The sequence below is a fragment of the Haliotis asinina genome, chromosome 10, assembly GCF_037392515.1.
Source record: "Haliotis asinina isolate JCU_RB_2024 chromosome 10, JCU_Hal_asi_v2, whole genome shotgun sequence".
Classification (NCBI taxonomy): Eukaryota; Metazoa; Mollusca; class Gastropoda; order Lepetellida; family Haliotidae; genus Haliotis; species Haliotis asinina.
In genome coordinates, this window is record NC_090289.1 from 54,638,255 (window position 1) to 54,656,145 (window position 17,891).

At 40.2% G+C, this 17,891-nt stretch overlaps 2 protein-coding genes across 2 annotated transcripts; one reads left to right on the forward strand and one right to left on the reverse strand.

The window, feature by feature from the left end:
* Window positions 1–6,137: 6,137 nt before the first annotated feature.
* LOC137297945 (probable cytosolic iron-sulfur protein assembly protein CIAO1) lies at window positions 6,138–10,129 on the reverse strand. Its single transcript, XM_067829947.1, has 3 exons — window positions 9,938–10,129; window positions 8,952–9,361; window positions 6,138–7,664 (listed from the first exon to the last, which is right to left on the reverse strand). The coding sequence occupies exons 2-3, from the start codon at window positions 9,343–9,345 to the stop codon at window positions 7,054–7,056; spliced, it is 1,005 nt and encodes a 334-aa protein (XP_067686048.1). The 5' UTR covers window positions 9,346–9,361; window positions 9,938–10,129; the 3' UTR covers window positions 6,138–7,053.
* A 1,856-nt stretch (window positions 10,130–11,985) lies between these two features.
* LOC137298106 (ras suppressor protein 1-like) lies at window positions 11,986–17,656 on the forward strand. Its single transcript, XM_067830185.1, has 9 exons — window positions 11,986–12,222; window positions 12,663–12,713; window positions 13,191–13,258; window positions 13,864–13,916; window positions 14,440–14,558; window positions 14,938–15,020; window positions 15,358–15,472; window positions 15,916–16,048; window positions 16,427–17,656. The coding sequence occupies exons 1-9, from the start codon at window positions 12,111–12,113 to the stop codon at window positions 16,515–16,517; spliced, it is 825 nt and encodes a 274-aa protein (XP_067686286.1). The 5' UTR covers window positions 11,986–12,110; the 3' UTR covers window positions 16,518–17,656.
* Window positions 17,657–17,891: the final 235 nt, after the last annotated feature.

Here is a 17,891-nt window from a genome sequence, read left to right on the forward strand (position 1 = left end):
TGTTTCCCGTCGAAGAAACATTAATACCGTTGTCCTGCTGCTTAGTAATTATTTCAAAGTACTATTCAGAGTGGTGCCAGTCACAAAAAGATCTACATTACATTTAGCACATCCAGGCCCGCCCTTACACTCGATGCGAGAAAGGTGAGAAGAAACGGTGTGTGTGAAGGGATAAATTATGTGATTAACATCCCAACAGCAATTGTCGACAACTGATGATACATCCATCCAACAAGAACGTTTTCTCTAAGATTCATGTAATCTATTGACCAGTTCATTGGATGTCAGCAGTGAGCACGGTGACATGCTAACAGGCTATGGACAGAAACTAAGGGATTGTATTATCTTGCCCTAACCTCAGCTATGTTTAGACATAAAACGCATTGATAAACAAAAGGAAAACAATTAGATTATTGACGTTTCTGATAATTAAACCAACTTAAGTCTTGCAACACCCTTTTGTGAGCTGCATGAGCAAATTTTGAGGGTGGCGTTGGACGTGCTCCTGTTGTCCCTCGCTGGTGTTCAGTTAGTCCACGTGTTGAACTGGGCCGCCATTGATTTAGTTCTACTTGCTATGGCACTCCTCCAACATCAGATATCAAACAGATGTCTACGTTCCTCGCAAGAAATAATTTGCAAACCTGTTTACCTGGGTTTAGATGCTCCCAAGAACGACAAATGAAAAAGTTTCTATGATGGGCTTAATGATTTTCTGATACTTCATGCAGTCCGGACTCTTCGTGACCTTCATCTGACATTCAGTGGGGATTGTTTTGCTCTTTTGACTGTAGACGACTACTTTACAGAACTTAGGTAAAAACGAAATGAGAGTTGTAGAGAATCACATGGCGACTTTTAAGTGATTGGATATTTTAGGAAAAAAGGAGTCCTTTAACAGGGAAACCTTAATAGCTGTGTTTGAATGGTTTAACTATCGCTGCTAAACCTATCGCTGCTCGAGACATAGTGCTGTGCATATTTCACTCATAATGCAGAGGTACTTTTTGTACCATAACCGCAGGGATCTCTATAGTGTATGCAATCCACTTACATACAGCACTAGAAATACAGGGGAGCAGATAGTATTGTGCATTTATAACACTACAGCTCTTAGAAATACTGGGGAGTATATCGTACAGTGCGTTTATAACACTACTGCACTAGAAATACTGGGTAGTATATCGTATGGTGCGTTCATAGGACTACAACACTAGAAATACTAGGTAGCATATCGTATATTGCGTTTATTACACTACAGAGCCAGAAATACTGGGTAGTATATCGCATATTGCGTTTGTAACACTACAGCTCTTAGAAATACTGGGGAGTATATCGTACAGTGCGTTTATAACACTACTGCACTAGAAATACTGGGTAGTATATCGTATGGTGCGTTCATAGGACTACAACACTAGAAATACTAGGTAGCATATCGTATATTGCGTTTATTACACTACAGAGCCAGAAATACTGGGTAGTATATCGCATATTGCGTTTGTAACACTACAGCACTAGAAATGCCGGGTAGTATATCGTATATTGCGTTTGTAATACTACAGCACTAGAAATACTGGGTGGTATATTGTATATTGCGTTTATTACACTACAGCACTAGAAATACTGGGGAGTATACAGTATAGTGCGTTTATTACACTATTACACTTGAAATTCTGAGGATTATGTCGTATGGCGTTTATTACACTACAGCTCTAGAATTACTGGGAGCCGTGTCTTATAGTGCCTTAATAACGCTAGTGTGGACACTGAACTAATACTGCATGGATGTTGAATGTGTTAATGCTGCATAGATGCATACTGAACAAGTATTACAAGGATGTATGTTGAACTAATACTACAAGGATGTATGTTGAACTAATACTACAAGGATGTATGTTGAACTAATACTACAAGGATGAGTGAGATATACCAAATGGGATATCTGCAAGGCTGTATAGTGAACTTGTACAGCAACCATGTACACTGAACAAATATTTGCTTTGAACCAATACAGCAAGGATGTGTACAGACCTTGTACCACAAAAAATTTACATTGAACTAAATTTGGTTATAGTACTGTAAGGGTGTATATTGAACTAATACTGCAAGGATGTATATTGAACTAGTACCACAAGGATGTATATTGAACTATTACTGGAAGTATGTATGGCAGGTTTGAAATGCATGGAAGGATACAATGGCTGAGCAGAAAATGGATGAAATATTTCCATTAAGCCTTCGCAAAGCACCTGCCTGTGTCACATCGGACATTTCTAGAGGATGAGAAAGGAGGGCAGCGTTAAGCCCTTGCCTAACAATGACCTCACTTCCTGGTGGGAACCTGACCTCAAATCCCGCCTTATCCAGCCCAGAACAAACAACACCGTGTTCCCCTTGGTAACCCCCTCCCTCTCAAGGTCTCCAGGCAGTTACTCTGCCCAAATGCATCCAAACATACACTGGTAAGACTAAAAGTCAAATGAGGACATACACATGTCGGCTGATATCAGCCCCTCAATGTCAGCCCTCACCAATCAGCAGCTGACAAAGACAGGAGCATAGCATGACTGTCATACCAGCGATTTGAAGTATTATGAACAGAACTATCTAATTGATTGACATTTCCTATATGCGTTATTAATGAAAGGGAGCACATGGGAGGGGACATGTGCCTTGAGAATTGGTATCAGTAGAGTAGGAAAGAGATGGTGGGGTTCTGTGTGAGGATGAACAGTTTAGGAGAGGACGGACATTTTTGTACCCTGAGTACAAATATGAAAGATTCGACATGCGTGGATTGTATTGATAAGAATCTTGTGATTCTGGGAGTGTAACGATTAACAACGGAGAGTGGACGGTCAATTCAAATACTGTCAGAAAATGGTCGCGACAAAATACTTTCCAGAAATCTCTGCAGAAAGAAGAATAGGCTGTACGATTCCGACAATAATATGATCATGTGTTTATGGCCAGCTGTCAAAAAGTGATTACACCAGATAAAAGATGGTAGTCGACACATGCAAAGGAATGTCATTTGTTAACCTGAAAATCATGCGAGGACTTCGCTACAAGTCAAAATAGTCAATGGCAGCACGGAGACTATGTACAATTGTAGATTATATCTGCTGGTAGCGGATACCGCGCTTGTCACTTTCGTATGTAAACCATGTTATAACAAAATTGGCCTTATGTCGTTGAGTTGACTCAGACAGAGCGTCACCGAGAAGCTGCAGGGCCACTACATACCTTGACTGTTGAAGATTCCGTACAGTGTCTCATCTGCTGAGCGTGCCTCCCAGGCGGTGATTGGCTGATGGGTCTCGTGTCCAAGGTAACTGTACGGGTCGTCTTCATCTACAAAGGATAACTCAAAGTAAAATGCATTTAACGATAACAACTATTTACTGAATTAATAAATTAACTGAATACACATAAATGCAATAATGTCATAGTTAAACATGTTAGTACCGATTCGCACACTGGACTGGCATATATAAGAGCATGTCAGTGATTGAGGTGTACCGGATAGATCGGGGGTTCGACCACGGCCGTGTCATACCGAAAAATGGTACTTGAGTTTGTCAAGGGCTTAAGGATAAAACAAGAAGTAGGCAGGTCAGAGTCAGCATACTCTGTGTAAGGGGGGTATGTTACAGTGCCATTAGGTACTACGTTCGGCTAGCATTAAAGACTAAGACTGAAATAAACTGTTGTCTGTCTGTCTGTTGTCTGTCTGTTGTCTGTCTGTCCGCAGTCCCCTGACAAGTCTAAACACAGAAACAGATTTTTTTCAATTGCTGTACAATAAATCTGGCCAATTGTTCTAGGTCTGCAGTTTTACGAGAGTTTTGTAATTTTACTCTTTTTAAACAGATTTGGTCAGATAAATTCAGAGATTTAAACTGATATATTCAACACAGCATTATCCCAATCGATGTAGGGTGTGGAAGACGGTAGATCAGTGGGTGTTATGAATCAGATGTTTAAGTGTGTCTGTGTTGCTCCAATCATTCAACTGATTGCTTTAGGTAACGATCGGAGACGTCTAGGTAGCTTAATGTTCATTTATATTTTATTATCATATTTTGCCCTGTGTGAACTAAAAGCATTGAACCTGTTATGGAGCTTTTTGCTTTGTAGTGTTTTACAGTTTACTTTATGGCTTACAAGTCAGACCTCGAGAGCTGTATGAACCTGTCGTGTAAAAAATGAAAACTCATTCCAGTAAAACATGGATGTATGCTCTTAAAACGACATCCAGTGAGCACACATTTAATCCTCAATAGCGAAATTTCATCTATATATCATATGATGACAAATGTGGTTACATATGGAAGCAGTATGGAATCAGATGTGACAAGTAAATTATCGGCATTAGCTTGATATGTGTTCTGAGTTAAACGACAACCAGGTTGAACTGATGTGTTGCGAGTTAAACGACAACCAGCTTGAACTGATGTGTTGTGAGTTAAACGACAACCAGCTTGAACTGATGTGTTGTGAGTTAAACGACAACCAGCTTGAACTGATGTGTTGTGATGTTGCTGTTGATGGCAACCATCTTCTGAGACAAGCAACTCTGTAGAAATCCTGTGTCAAGAATACACCTTATACAACTTTTACTACAAATGCGGTCCTTGGGATACCCACTAATACATACATATAGCTTTCACACAAATACAGTTACACATACAGTAACAAATCAGTTATCTTAAAGAAAACAGTAGCCTGTGGACGGTACCAACATCTCCACATAAAAATAAATGAAATAAACGTACTTACCTTTATTAGCTTCCCTCTCGTTTACACCTCCCATTATGAACAGCTATCACAGCCTATTACAGCTTAAAACCAGTTACATCACGTGATTCGTCTACAGTATATATATAACGGTATCCAATACTTAGTGGGGATTATCGTTGCTGTCCACAGTGGATAAATCTATATATCTATAAATATATATGGTCGCCATCAGCTGTCCATGGCATACGGTCTGTTACATTCAGAAAATAATAACCGACTCTAAAAATGAATGAATGCTTGTCCGTGAAATAAGATTTATCAGACACCTTGGAGTACCAGGCCAAGTTTGAGGAGTCGTTGGAGTCATGTGACCTCCGTGCGACACGCTTGTTGGAGGTCGATACAGGTCATACAGATAGTGCCCTCGCCAATCATGATGCAGAACCTTGCTTGTTGTCTCCCCATCGATCCTACCAGGGCATACCTGCTCATACCTCTACGGACCTAAATACCTTGCTAGTTATTTAGCTTAATACATTGTTAAGATACGTGGGCTCAATACCACAAGACTTGGTAAAAACGATTACGGAGACACGGATTTCGAGCACTGAAATAATAAGGATGTTAAACAGCGACAAAGCTTTCTTATCCATAGAAATTTCTGAACGGAGTTCCGGTACGATTCTGACTGATTATAATGAATCACTGTCAAGTAGTGATGGTACTGAACAAACTTTATAGATAGAAACGTCTTTATTTCGTGAGTGCGACATTTCTATATAAATTTCTGTACTGTTATCATTCCCGCTTAACAAGTTAATACAACTCCTAAAGTGTCACTCAAACAAGCAGTTAGATACTGGTCCGTGTTGGTTGGTCTGCGGTAGACGCTGATGTTGAGCTTGTATGTAAAACTAGTCCTCATACTTCACCTTCCAACTTCTAGAATGCCAATCAAAGAAATGCCTGTTTGACACATTACATTCTTTCACTAGTAGGCTGATCTACAAAAGTAAATGAAGTTAACAATGATGGCGAGAGTGATTGATTGATTGACTGATTGATTGATTGAGCGACTACCATGCACATCACCGTCACGGCTCCGGACGCTGATAAATTACGTGCGCTTCGTCACATCAGCCTTGTCAGTTTGTGTCATTCGTCACCACTCGCCGCTTTCCGTAACCTCCAACGCGAATTACAAGAGTGGATTAGGAAGGGAATGCATCGGAACAGTAACAGCCGCACGAAAATTGCCGTTGAGCAATATTTTACGACTGCTTCATTACAATTTGTCAACTTCATGTATTACCGCCCCCACAGTACAATGGCATCTGGAACTAAATACCCGTTTTCATGAATGATATATCATGGAAATGACAACAACTATAATATTCTTCAAATTAATATCTATTATCACATAAAATCATTATCATACAACATGTGGATATCACATGCAATTCCAAACCGTGATAATTACCATATTACTATACTTAGTGATAATTACCATATTACTATACTTAGTGCTAATTACCATATTACTATACTTAGTGATAATTACCATATTACTATACTTAGTGATAATTACATGGCAATAATTACTACACAGCGTGCAAAAAAAGAGATCTAAATGAGAGTGATCCTATAGAAGGGGGGGGGGGGGGGGGGGTGTAGGAAGTGAAGTTACTTGATGGAAGACCTCCTCAAATTCAAACTTATAATTTATGAACATTAGTGGTAAGTCACTTTCTGCCACTGAATCTGGTGTATGTAGACATACTATAGGAATACACACAACATAAAACAAGACCACCTGTGATAATATTTATGGATGGAATGTGCTGCCCCTTTCACAGATAATTTGATCATACTTCATATTTACAAACTTGTTCCAGGAAACTGACTGGCTGTTATGTAAGGGTACAATGTGTTGGTTACCCAGAACCTTTGATTCCCAGTAAGTCATTACAGCATAACACAGCTGCCATTAGTGTTCAACCACAAACCAGAGCATGACAGAGCAATTACATGTATTGCCACCGAGTCATTTGTCACAGCTTGATGGAGCTGCCATTGCTATAAACCTCATGCTAGAGCTTGACACAGCTGTCATTGCTGTTCCATCAGTCACCAGAGCTCGACAGAACTGTCATTACCTTTCGGTCAGTCTCCAGAGCTTGACAGAGCTCTCACTGCTGCTTGGCCAGTCGCCAGAGCTTGACAGAGCCCTCACTGCTGTTAAAACATGTGACAGTTTGACAGAGATGTCATTACTGATCAGCCATGTGACAGAGCTTGACAGAACTCTCACTACTGTTCGGTTAGTTTCCAGAGCTTGACAGAGCCATCATCGCTGCAAGATGCCAAAAGTCCTGCCACCTTAGGGTTCCAGGTGACGCAGTTGACATCCTGTGAATGTGCCCCATGAACAGTAGTCAGCAAGCTGAAATGTGGTTGGTTCACATCAGACCCTGCATCTTCCACAAACACCCTCACTGCATCATCACCAGCAGCTGTGGCAAGGTGCCCGGTCAGATGACTCCAGTCAATGGAATAAATGCACCTGGCATGGTAGCCAGACAGGGTACACACACACTTCCATGTGGAGTCACGCCCCACAGTGGCCACACCCTCCTTGTTTCCCGGGACGTACTCCTGCCAGATCTTCACTGATGTGTCATCACTACATGATGCCAGACGCGTCCCTGATTTGTCGAACGATATGTCCCACACGGTGGAGCTGTGGGACTCCAGTGTGGAACAACAGATCCAATCATCATTGTCCTCCCTCAGAAACTTGATGGTGTCATCGTAGCTGCAGGAGACGAGGATGTCCCTGGTGGGGTGCCATGCCAGGTGTTTCACGTCCTGGGTGTGGACACTCAGCACACTGGCACACTCATATTCCTCATCATCCGTCACTGAAATAACAAGGTGTACTGTAGTGTAAAGGGTAAAGTTTACCTACATTGATACAGTCCATCAGTTTCACTCCAATACCTTGTTGAAACAGATACATGCACCAGTTTGTATTCACCTCCCTCTTTATCTTGCATCTTTCTCATAAGTGCCAGTTTCTCCTTTAACTACTGCCAACAGCTACTACTATGTTCGACATACGGACTGTGCACACAAAATAATTCACCACTTTGCTATGCTTTGAGATAATATGGATTGACTGAACTACAGACTGCCCTGTAAGCAACTGGATAGTTAGATAAACTCAGTTGTAGCCATGGAAACATCCAATTCATTTTACTATTCAGTTAAATCTGTATAGTCAGCATTTCTTTATTTTAGACTTTGACGATCCCTTTCATACTTTTCACAAGGCTTCACAAGATATTCTACTTTGGTCATCACTTTCTGATATGTTTACGTCAGAAGCGTCTTAGCAGTGTGTATGAAATTGCATCTGCCCAGCAGCCCTCTTCTTACTAGTTTCATGGCGGGCTTACAACTTTATTTGATAGCCGGCCGGCCGTGGGCCAAAACGTTTTCCAAGGGTATGTATTTGACCATGTCATTGACTATAGGAAATATTTCGACATAGTTTACAATTGTGGTAGGCAGATGTTGTCTATACAGTTCATGATCAGTCAAAGACTCAAACTGTAACTTCCTCAGATCAACCTACCCATTTATCTAACACTAAATGTGACTGGTCTAGAGAATGCTTTCAGCCAATGAATAATGTTGTTCTTTTCTGCTTTTCTGATTCACATGGCAGTGACACTGAACGAATCAACAGTGACTACCAAGTTATGATGTTATTACATTTGCTTTTGCACATGTTTAAGTTTACCTCACTACAAAGTAATTAATTAACTACTAAATTTTAATACCATATCTCAATTTCCTATTTTTAATACAGGGGCTGGTTACATGTTAACAGGGCCGGCAACACTCTGTGGGCTTCCTGGCTTTTTTTTGTTTAATACACTGCTCTTAGTGCTAAGATAGTCCTAAGTTAATGTTAAGGTATGGCACTTATGACTACCTTCGTGCTAAGGGGGCTGTGAACATCTAGACCATTAATGTAACTGAATTGTCACTCTATAAATCTACAGCGTGAAAGAGGATGATAATCTGAAAATAAACATGTTTTTGAAATCCTCATGTTAAGGATCCTTATTATTCATGTCTGTTAACAACTCATGATGTCTAACAACATCCAAACATGTCTAAAGCAGAAATTAGCTGCACACCTTCCCAGATCCACACACTCTTGTCCCGACTGCATGTCGCCAGCAAGTTTCCTGTGGGCGCCCACACCACACACTTCACCTCATTCTCGTGGCCCTCCAGAGTGGCAATGCACTCAAACTCCCCTTCCTTCCGACTCCATATGCATGTGGTTGCATCGAAGCTGGCACTGGCGAGGTAGTTGCCGCATGGGGACCATGCCACTGACCGGATTGTCCGCTGGTGGGCATCGGTCAGCACTGTCTTACACACCCAGTTGTCACCTTCCTGTCCCCAGATGCGAACACTCTTGTCCCCACTACAAGAGGCTAGCAACGTCCCAGTGGGGTTCCACGCCAGGCCCCACACTCTCTCTTCATGCCCGGTAAGGGCACACATCTCTACTAGGCAATTCATTGGTATCTTGTTTGCCCTGAAACATTTGGAAATGGAAATGTATTGAAAGACATACACATAACACACATAGCACATTAATATCTACTGCTTCACACTGAAATATCATGATGATGATGACGACGACGACGATGACGACGACGGTGGTGATGTTTATGATGGAGAACAGTTATAAGTGACATACATGTCTGCAATATATAAAGTTCATCGGTTTGTGATGCGTCCTCACTGAAGCACAAGGATCGAGGTCCTTAGCTATAAAGCCTCAAAATCTGTACAGCAAGTGACATGAATGCTTATTGTATTGACCCATGTTGCAGAAAAGCACACAGCGAAAGGTCTGAAGACTTTGGCTTGATTGATAATAATATTAACGCTCTAATATTAACGACTAAATTTCGGGCTGGATGAAAAGTAATCAACATGTGGTAATTAAGTTAATTAAGTACATGTAATTAAGATCTGCTAACTATAGTGTTGTCAATGTAATCGGTCATATATTGTGCCTTCGTTTGTCATCTGAGGTCACGTGCACATATGTACTCAAAATATCTCAGATGTTTTGGGTCACCTTCGGTCACACTGGGTTCCTCACCTTTACAGTAACGATTCGGCCAACTAGTCCAAATGAAGAACACGCACCACGATGTTGCAGATTCCCAAGCTCCCCTGCAATACCGTTATGTTAGGTTCCGCGTGCTGAATTTCCCCTGCCTCTTTGCTAACTTCACACACTCCAAACTGACGCCTATGACTACTTTGCCTAATCTCTGCCTTACGCCTCGCTGCAGAGAGCTCAATGGGAAAACATGTCCCTGCACGGAGCTCGTAAATCTCATTACCATTGACGGGGCCCCTGTCTATAAGATGTAGCGAACGCTCTCCCGACATGAGCGTTAAATGCAACATTCAATAGAGCTTTCACGCTAAAAGTCGTTTATACAACATAACCATGGATGAAATGCGGTTTTTAGATTGTGATAGCAATGAGGTAGAAAATGATGTCAGATTTTTAAAATTTCCTTCGTTATAAATAGTTTTGCACAACGCATTATACAAACACCAAATAAATGTAATGTGGACAGTTAAAGGAATTGGAGATTGAGGCAAAATCTTGACTTTCCTCATTTCGGTGTTTAGCTTTGCACGGAGGTCAAGGCAGTAGGGAAAACAACTTGATTCAGAAGCGCGAGACAGACAACGCAGTATAGTGCAACACTTTCATCAAATGTTTCATATTCTCTCAGGACCGTTCATGATTTATGTCAGGTGGGAATGGGATGTGAAGGTGTTACTTTTAACGGGGGTGGGGGATTGTGTGTGTGTGTGTGAGAGAGAGAGAGAGAGAAAGAGAGTGAGAGAGTGGGGCTGTACCATCAAGTAATTACATAAACTATTAAAATTTTATCCTTATAACTATAGGTAAGGCTTGGGGTGTTTTATTCCGTACATGACATGCAGGTGAGGTCACTTACTTTGTACTGAAATTTCAAGGAGAGGATGTTATCAACACTGGACATGGTTCTTCATGCAAATCATCATCACCGCTAGTTAATCCCTCATCACACGTCCTTGGCTTCTGACTACTTAACTTGCCTTCACTAACTGTCAGGTAATCCCTTTCACCCCATCATGGTTATCGTAGCTGTAACTTTGTGTAACATCCTTCCATGCTTTGTTATCCCACCTTTGTTATTGTTATCTCATTATCAAATGTATATAAGTATCTTCTATATAAACTTGTGTACCCCATCATCCCGCTATATGCTTGTAAGAATGTATACATGTCACTATTGTGAAAATAAAATAGTTGATCATTCATGAAGTTTCGTCATCTCTGTACAACCAACTTCTAGCATGTGATTCAAACAAATCAGTCCCTTTATCAACATCATATTTTATCTACATATACACCATAAAGCGTTGAACATTGTTATGTATGTTTTATTCCTAAATAATGGCTTTCCGCGAATCAATGTTTCAATCATGTATTATACAGCACAACTGTGAATATGCGCTGATATGGTTTTGAACATAAACTTGAACTATGCAGAGCTAGTAAGGTAGCTTAATACCTCATATACGCATGCAATAAATAAATATCTTTTCATACAGATTCTGGGCGACAAAAATCATAATTACACCATTCGAGACCTCATCTCAGCTTGTATCGTATGGTAGGTATGTAAAGTGTCCAAAGTGACATCACCTTGTTTTGACGTGCGAAAGAGATTTCTTAGGAATGTGAATTTGTTTTCGTGTCTTTGTTCAAGCACTCAGAGATGTTTTCCCCTATTTAACACGAGTGCCTATACAGTAATGGTCTGTGGTAACATTGATCAGGTGTTTCCTCAGCTTGCTCGTCTTCACTGCATATTGCAGAACGGCGGTCTTCGGCGACAGAAATCTGTCAGGTGAGGACAATTCGTCTAAAGATGAACGTCACTTTGGATTAGTCTTACTTTACTTGAAATGTCAGTTTTTAGGAAAAGGTATGAAAGGGTAAGCTGTGTCATATGAATGAGTAACGTCCCAGCGCTTAAAAGGTGTAAAAGGTGCAAGCTTTCGCCAGAGCACAGAAAATTTCGACTCTGCACGCGATGCGGAAACCGGTTTCAGAACCAGTTTATTGTAGCACGTAATGGAATGGAGCTTTGGGGAATGTCAACTTCCGCTTTTTGACTTCCGGAAGGATATTGCCATTAAAGGAAATGTGTAGAATTCTTTGAGTATTTTCAGACGATTGCATTTTCAGGTACCCGGTCAGCATGTCTAATAAGTTGAAGAAAGTTATAGAGGAAAATCGGGATAAGAGGGATCCTGAGCTTGACCTTGTTGATCGAGGAATCGTTCAGCTGGGTTCTGACGTTCCCGGACTAAGTGAGTGACTTGAGAGTTGAGTCATGAACAGATATTACAGTTGTAATCTAATAATACATAGACCAGATGCATCTATAAAATTTGCCGCCACCCAGGGTATTAAGGTTTATTAAACATGATACGTATGGAGTTAAGTTTTTGATTAGGGTGGCGGATTGCATGAATCCGTCGGTATCCTTCGTCGGTAACACCTGTGTTAGTCTAAGAGTTAGACATTATCACGGTGTTAGTAGGGATTGGATACAAAGAAGAAGCAAGTTTCCTAACTTCTATAAACCAGTCACTCAATGCAAAAGAAAGGTGATTCATCTGCATACATGATATGTCAAATCAAAAGGATCATCATATAAATGTAAACGTTGTCGTCCACCGTGTCACGGGTAGATGTACCATCTTACTATCTTTGTCTTTCTTTTTCTGATTTATCCTTTATTTTTCAGTGCAACTGAATCACTTGACCCGTATCACTGCCAGTCACAACAGGATTGCAAGTGTGTATTTAATGCACCATTGTTATACCTACTATGCTTTGTTTATTGAATGAGACTTTTGTTTTATCCGTGTGAAAGGCTACAACAAAAGCATAGATGGGTTGGTGATTCACTGACCTAGACACATAATTGACATATCATATTGTTGCGTAGATCAGAGATTAGTCCAGACCTGATTATTTACATGCTGCCATGATATAGCTTGAAAATTGCTGAAAACACCCCAAACATTTAAATAATTTTAAGAAAGCCTACCAAATTGGAAAACATTCTTCAAACTAGGGCAGGGGCAGAAAGGGCAGCCCGTGAACACTGTATGATTGTGTACATAAGCCGTGAGTTAGAAATCTCCATGAAGGTGATAATTCAAGCCTGTGATGATTTACTTGCTTCAGACGTCTCCATGCATTTCACATTTTCCATACTGAGGATCCTTTCTTGTCCTCCTCTAACACTTCCCCAATCTCTACTTTACAGGCATTCCTGCAAACATTGCTGACTTCATTAACCTAGAGATACTCAATCTGTTCAACAACTGTTTGGAAGTAAGTATATGTTTGATGTGTTGTCAGTGTCTGCTCAGAAGAAAGTTGATAGTCTGTGTTCTTTAGCCACCAACAATGCAAGCATATAACTTGACATGGTCTAAAATGTGTTTTCATCATGCTATCTCAACAGTACTGGTCTACTAGTGCAAGTTGAATTAGACCGTCCAAGTGCCGTCAACAGTCTGTCTTAGTAACAAACAGTCGACACTAAGTGCTTCCAAAAATCTATGCCACTGGCCATTGCCAGTGCTGTGTTAATATGAGTGTCCCTAAAAGTCTGACCCTGGTATTAATAGGGTTTTATAGGATTGTGGACATTTGTAGTTATTGATATGTTTCTTACTATCAGGATGTCAGATGAAAATTCATTGCATGAATATTAGACACAATAATGAATCATTCAGGTGCTTCTTCACCAGTATTTACATACGTTGTGAAACAATTCAGATGTTTATTTGAGAAGAATACAATATAAGCTTGCTTCTCAGCTTTGTGTGTGTATCTGCATCTTGAACTTGGATAATGAAAGTTGATTGTACATTCAACTACACTGTACAGAGGTGTTCTTACCGTATGTTAAATCATTTCACTGTTGTTTACAGGAGCTGCCATCGACACTGAGTACAATGCCAAAACTTAAAATATTAAATGTAGGGTAAGTAACTCAATGAATCTCAGAACAATGTCAGCGTTGTTTACAGCCTGTGCAGAAGTTGGTGTGGCTGTCTGGAGGGATGTCATGGCATACCTCCACATCAATGTATGGGAGAGTCCTTATATCATAAATGTTGCAGCAGAAGCTTATGAATATTGGTACTCACTGAATTATTCTTTGTGAGAGAAATGATCAAAGATTATCATTCAAACAAGAATGCTCAAAGTGGAATTGCATATATTCATTGGACGTACATAGTTCATATTTAGCACTTATACTGATATATTCGACTGTAGTGATCATTGTGTGTCGTCTGTTTGAGTCAACAAGTGCACACAGCAAACAAACACCAACAGCCACTCCAACACAGTTGTTTTCAAACAGCTTTTAAATGTTTTGACAAGTGTTTGTATTTCATAACATGCTGGTCTTAAATATTTTAATAAGATATTTTTTTCACACAATAAATTGAGATGAGATCAGGTTAAGAAGTTAGATACTGGTCACATTTTATTTTTGACAGGATGAACAAACTAAATGCTCTGCCCCGAGGTTTTGGTGCTTTCCCTGCTCTGGAGGTGCTCGATGTAACGTACAACAACCTGAACGAACACAGTCTCCCAGGGAACTTTTTCTGTCTTGGTATGTCTTGCATCAGGGCAACAAGGCCAGTGTGTGTCTTAAGCTGTTGTTAGTGTGCTGCATCACACTGTGTTAGATAACATGTACGATGAAGACCAATGATTTTGTAATTCTGACCATTAGACAGGGTACTGCTTGGGCTAAGAGCCAGTCCTTGAAAGAGTGGATTTGTTTAAATACCTCTTTCTTTGTTTTATGTTTTATGCTTCATGATTTTTTTTGTCTCAATTAAACATGACCCTAGTTACAGTGGTATCAGTATTTTACAGCAATTCTTCACAAGACATTGAGTGGAGCATGAAGCTGGTTTCTGCTTCTGACTTTGTGTAGGTCTCCAATAACCATGGTCAAACATGACAAACTTCTGTTATTCTTTCAGATACACTTAGAGCCATGTACTTCGGGGATAATGACTTTGAAACTTTGCCCCCTGAAATTGGAAGACTTAAGAATTTGCAAATTGTAAGTATTTCAGTTGGTGAGCATGAAGTATCAGTATTGACAATATGTGGGCGTGATGTGCTGGATTAACACTCTCAGTGTCAAGCATTTCATTAAACTCTTCCCCCGTGGTGCTGAATTCATGTATCGCGAAAAACGTGCTTATGAAATTTACAAAAGTGTTAAAATTGAAAACGTCATGGACAGTGTTTAATGAAGCTTGTAAGGGAGTAGATATTACAAAAGTGTTAGTGAAGTTAATATTAGAAATAAATCTGAATAGCAATTAACAAACTTATCTTAAGTGTACAAAGAGTGGCTTGAAATTTGAACTTACACCCCCTCCCTGGTTCTGCAGCTTTCACTGAGGGAGAATGATCTGGTCATGTTGCCGAAAGAAATCGGGGACTTGATTCGGCTTCGCGAGCTGCACATTCAGGGGAACCGACTCACTGTTCTGCCGCCAGAACTGGGTGAGTAAAGAAAGTCTGCCTTCAGACACTTGAGGACTTCGGTCCGTGTTTTGCCCCTAAAGGACTTGGACCTCTCCTAACTTCAACTTGATCTTACCCCACCTCAACTTGACCTGTCACCTTGACCTTTCCCTGCCAACCTTGACATCCCTTTTCCATTGTCCCACTCACTTCTAAAATGTAGTGACTCTTTTTAGATAATTTATCGGTCATTAAGTTAGTAGACTGGATATTTTGGATATTATTTGAATATTCTGCTGCTTTTCTGTTTTATGGTGAAAGTACATTTTTTTAATTATTGTATTATTATATTATTATTATTATTACATTATCTTACACCACAGAATTAAAAAGATTTTTTCATATTCAGTGTAATATCAACCAATTTCAATCTCCTCCATTCTCCCTGCTTTCATCATCACTGTGGCTGCTTGCTGTTCCAGGCAACCTTGACCTAGTGGGCATGAAGCAGGTGTTCAAGGCTGAAAATAACCCCTGGGTGACCCCCATTGCTGACCAGTTCCAAGTGGGCGTGTCACATGTGTTCGACTACATAAGATCTGATACTTATAAGTTGTGAGTGTAACTATAATCTGATACATTTAATCAGTGATAAGCGGCGAGAGTTTTTGATATGATACTTATAACCAGGGACTGAATGTTTTATCTGATATTTGTGGTGAGTGATATGTTTGATCTGGTAATTATTGGTAGTGAATGAATGCATTCAATCTGATGTTTGTAATCATCAAGTGTGTTTCATCAATGTGCTTTATACTGTGGGTGTATCCATAAGATCTTATAACTTATGACAGTATTTATTCAACCCTATGATTATAAGTTATGTCTTTGTTCAATCTGGCACACATGAACATATTTATTTAATCTGACACTTATATCCTAGACTTGTAGATTCAGGATGGGTTGGTGTTCATCCGTCTGTTTGTGTTTCAGCTTGTATGGCCGCCATATTGCAGCAGGCGCACAACTACCTCCAAAGACAACTGACAAATCCAAGAAAATCAGCCGTGTCAAACCCAAATGATCTTCCCAATTGTTATCTGCATCAGCTACAAATAACTTAGCATTTATCTTTCAATGATATATTGCATGCATTGTCCATGTATCCTGTAGGAATATTGACATGTTAGTCACTCAGCCACTGACAGAGACTCCCTCTGTGCTGTGATGGAGGAAACACTTCCATCTCTGGGTCCGGATCCACAAGCGTTTTTATCATTACGTGTTGTCGCAACTATATAGTTTATCATAGGATTGCAATTTATGTAATGATGCTTTATTATTTAATGTAGTACATGGTATGACTCAGAACATTCATCTATACAAGCTTGCTGATGCCCGTGTAATGGAATAAAGCAAGTAGGCATTGTGGGGCCATCAGTAGGTTTGCAGTGACTGGATGCAGTCATACAAAATAAACACTTGCCATTATTCCACTACATTGTACATATGGAGGTGATGTAGAAGAGAGAAGGTTGTTAGCACGTTCCCTTGGATGAGGTTTGTGTACAATATTGTGTTGTGGATCTGTGAGATGGAAACATTTAACACCTCTTAAACATCTTCATTTGTGAGATAAAAAGTACTGAATCCTTAAGGTAGTTAACGGAATGTTATCCCTGCTCCACTGATCCTCTGGAGGAAAGGAGGGTCAATGAAGGCTACATAAACAAAGGAAGGTTTGCTTGCCGAAACCTGAACTGCTGCATAGAGGGATAATCAAGTCACTTATCTTAGTACTGACAAGGGTTGGCTCTAACATTAGGGGGGATAAAAGCCAGTTTGTGGCATAAAAACCTTTGACTGTAGCAGCATAGCAGTAGTTAATGATCCGCACTGACTGGACCCTCATAAGAGAGGGTTTGGATACCCGAACCCATCTGTCTTGTGTAGCCCCGCCCTGAATACTTCCTTACCCCCTTTGTAGACTGTGTGTAAGTAGCTATCTTTAACACAACTTTAATGTGCCTTTGTATGTTTGGCCAAATGAACCAGACCTCCAGTGCAAGACTGCTGTCTATCTGTAACAGCTGTTGGCATGGATACTAACTAAGCTCGGCTTTGTTAGTCTTAACTGATGTATGTTGTCATAATATATGAAATATTTATAAACATTTTATACTGTTGCCTTGAACATGTAGATGAATAAATCATGGAAATGTTGCACAGCCTTAAAGTGCTATGTTTATGTGACTGTGGACATTCAACATTTAGGTGAAGCTGTGTTGAACTGACAACAGTTATGGTTACATGGTCACGTGACTGGAGTAACCTCTGCATGGCAGGGGCTAAAGTCATGGCAGGACACTTCCATGTATGCAGGACTAGTATTGTTTCAGCTTGCCCTGCCAGAACCATATGTGATATAAAACTATGCCCTATCGTAAGTTATCAAATG

What these genes read in the sequence shown, in the direction of transcription:
- LOC137298106 (XM_067830185.1), top strand. Translation starts at nt 12,111, where the DNA reads ATGTCTAATAAGTTGAAGAAAGTTATAGAGGAAAATCGGGATAAGAGG. An exon ending in CTTAAAATATTAAATGTAGG is followed by an intron (nt 13,917 to 14,439) that starts GTAAGTAACTCA and finishes TATTTTTGACAG; the next exon opens with GATGAACAAACTAAATGCTC. An exon ending in AGATCTGATACTTATAAGTT is followed by an intron (nt 16,049 to 16,426) that starts GTGAGTGTAACT and finishes TTTGTGTTTCAG; the next exon opens with CTTGTATGGCCGCCATATTG.
- LOC137297945 (XM_067829947.1), bottom strand. Translation starts at nt 9,345, where the DNA reads ATGAATTGCCTAGTAGAGATGTGTGCCCTTACCGGGCATGAAGAGAGA. An exon ending in GAGTGTGTGGATCTGGGAAG is followed by an intron (nt 7,665 to 8,951) that starts GTGTGCAGCTAA and finishes TTGTTATTTCAG; the next exon opens with TGACGGATGATGAGGAATAT.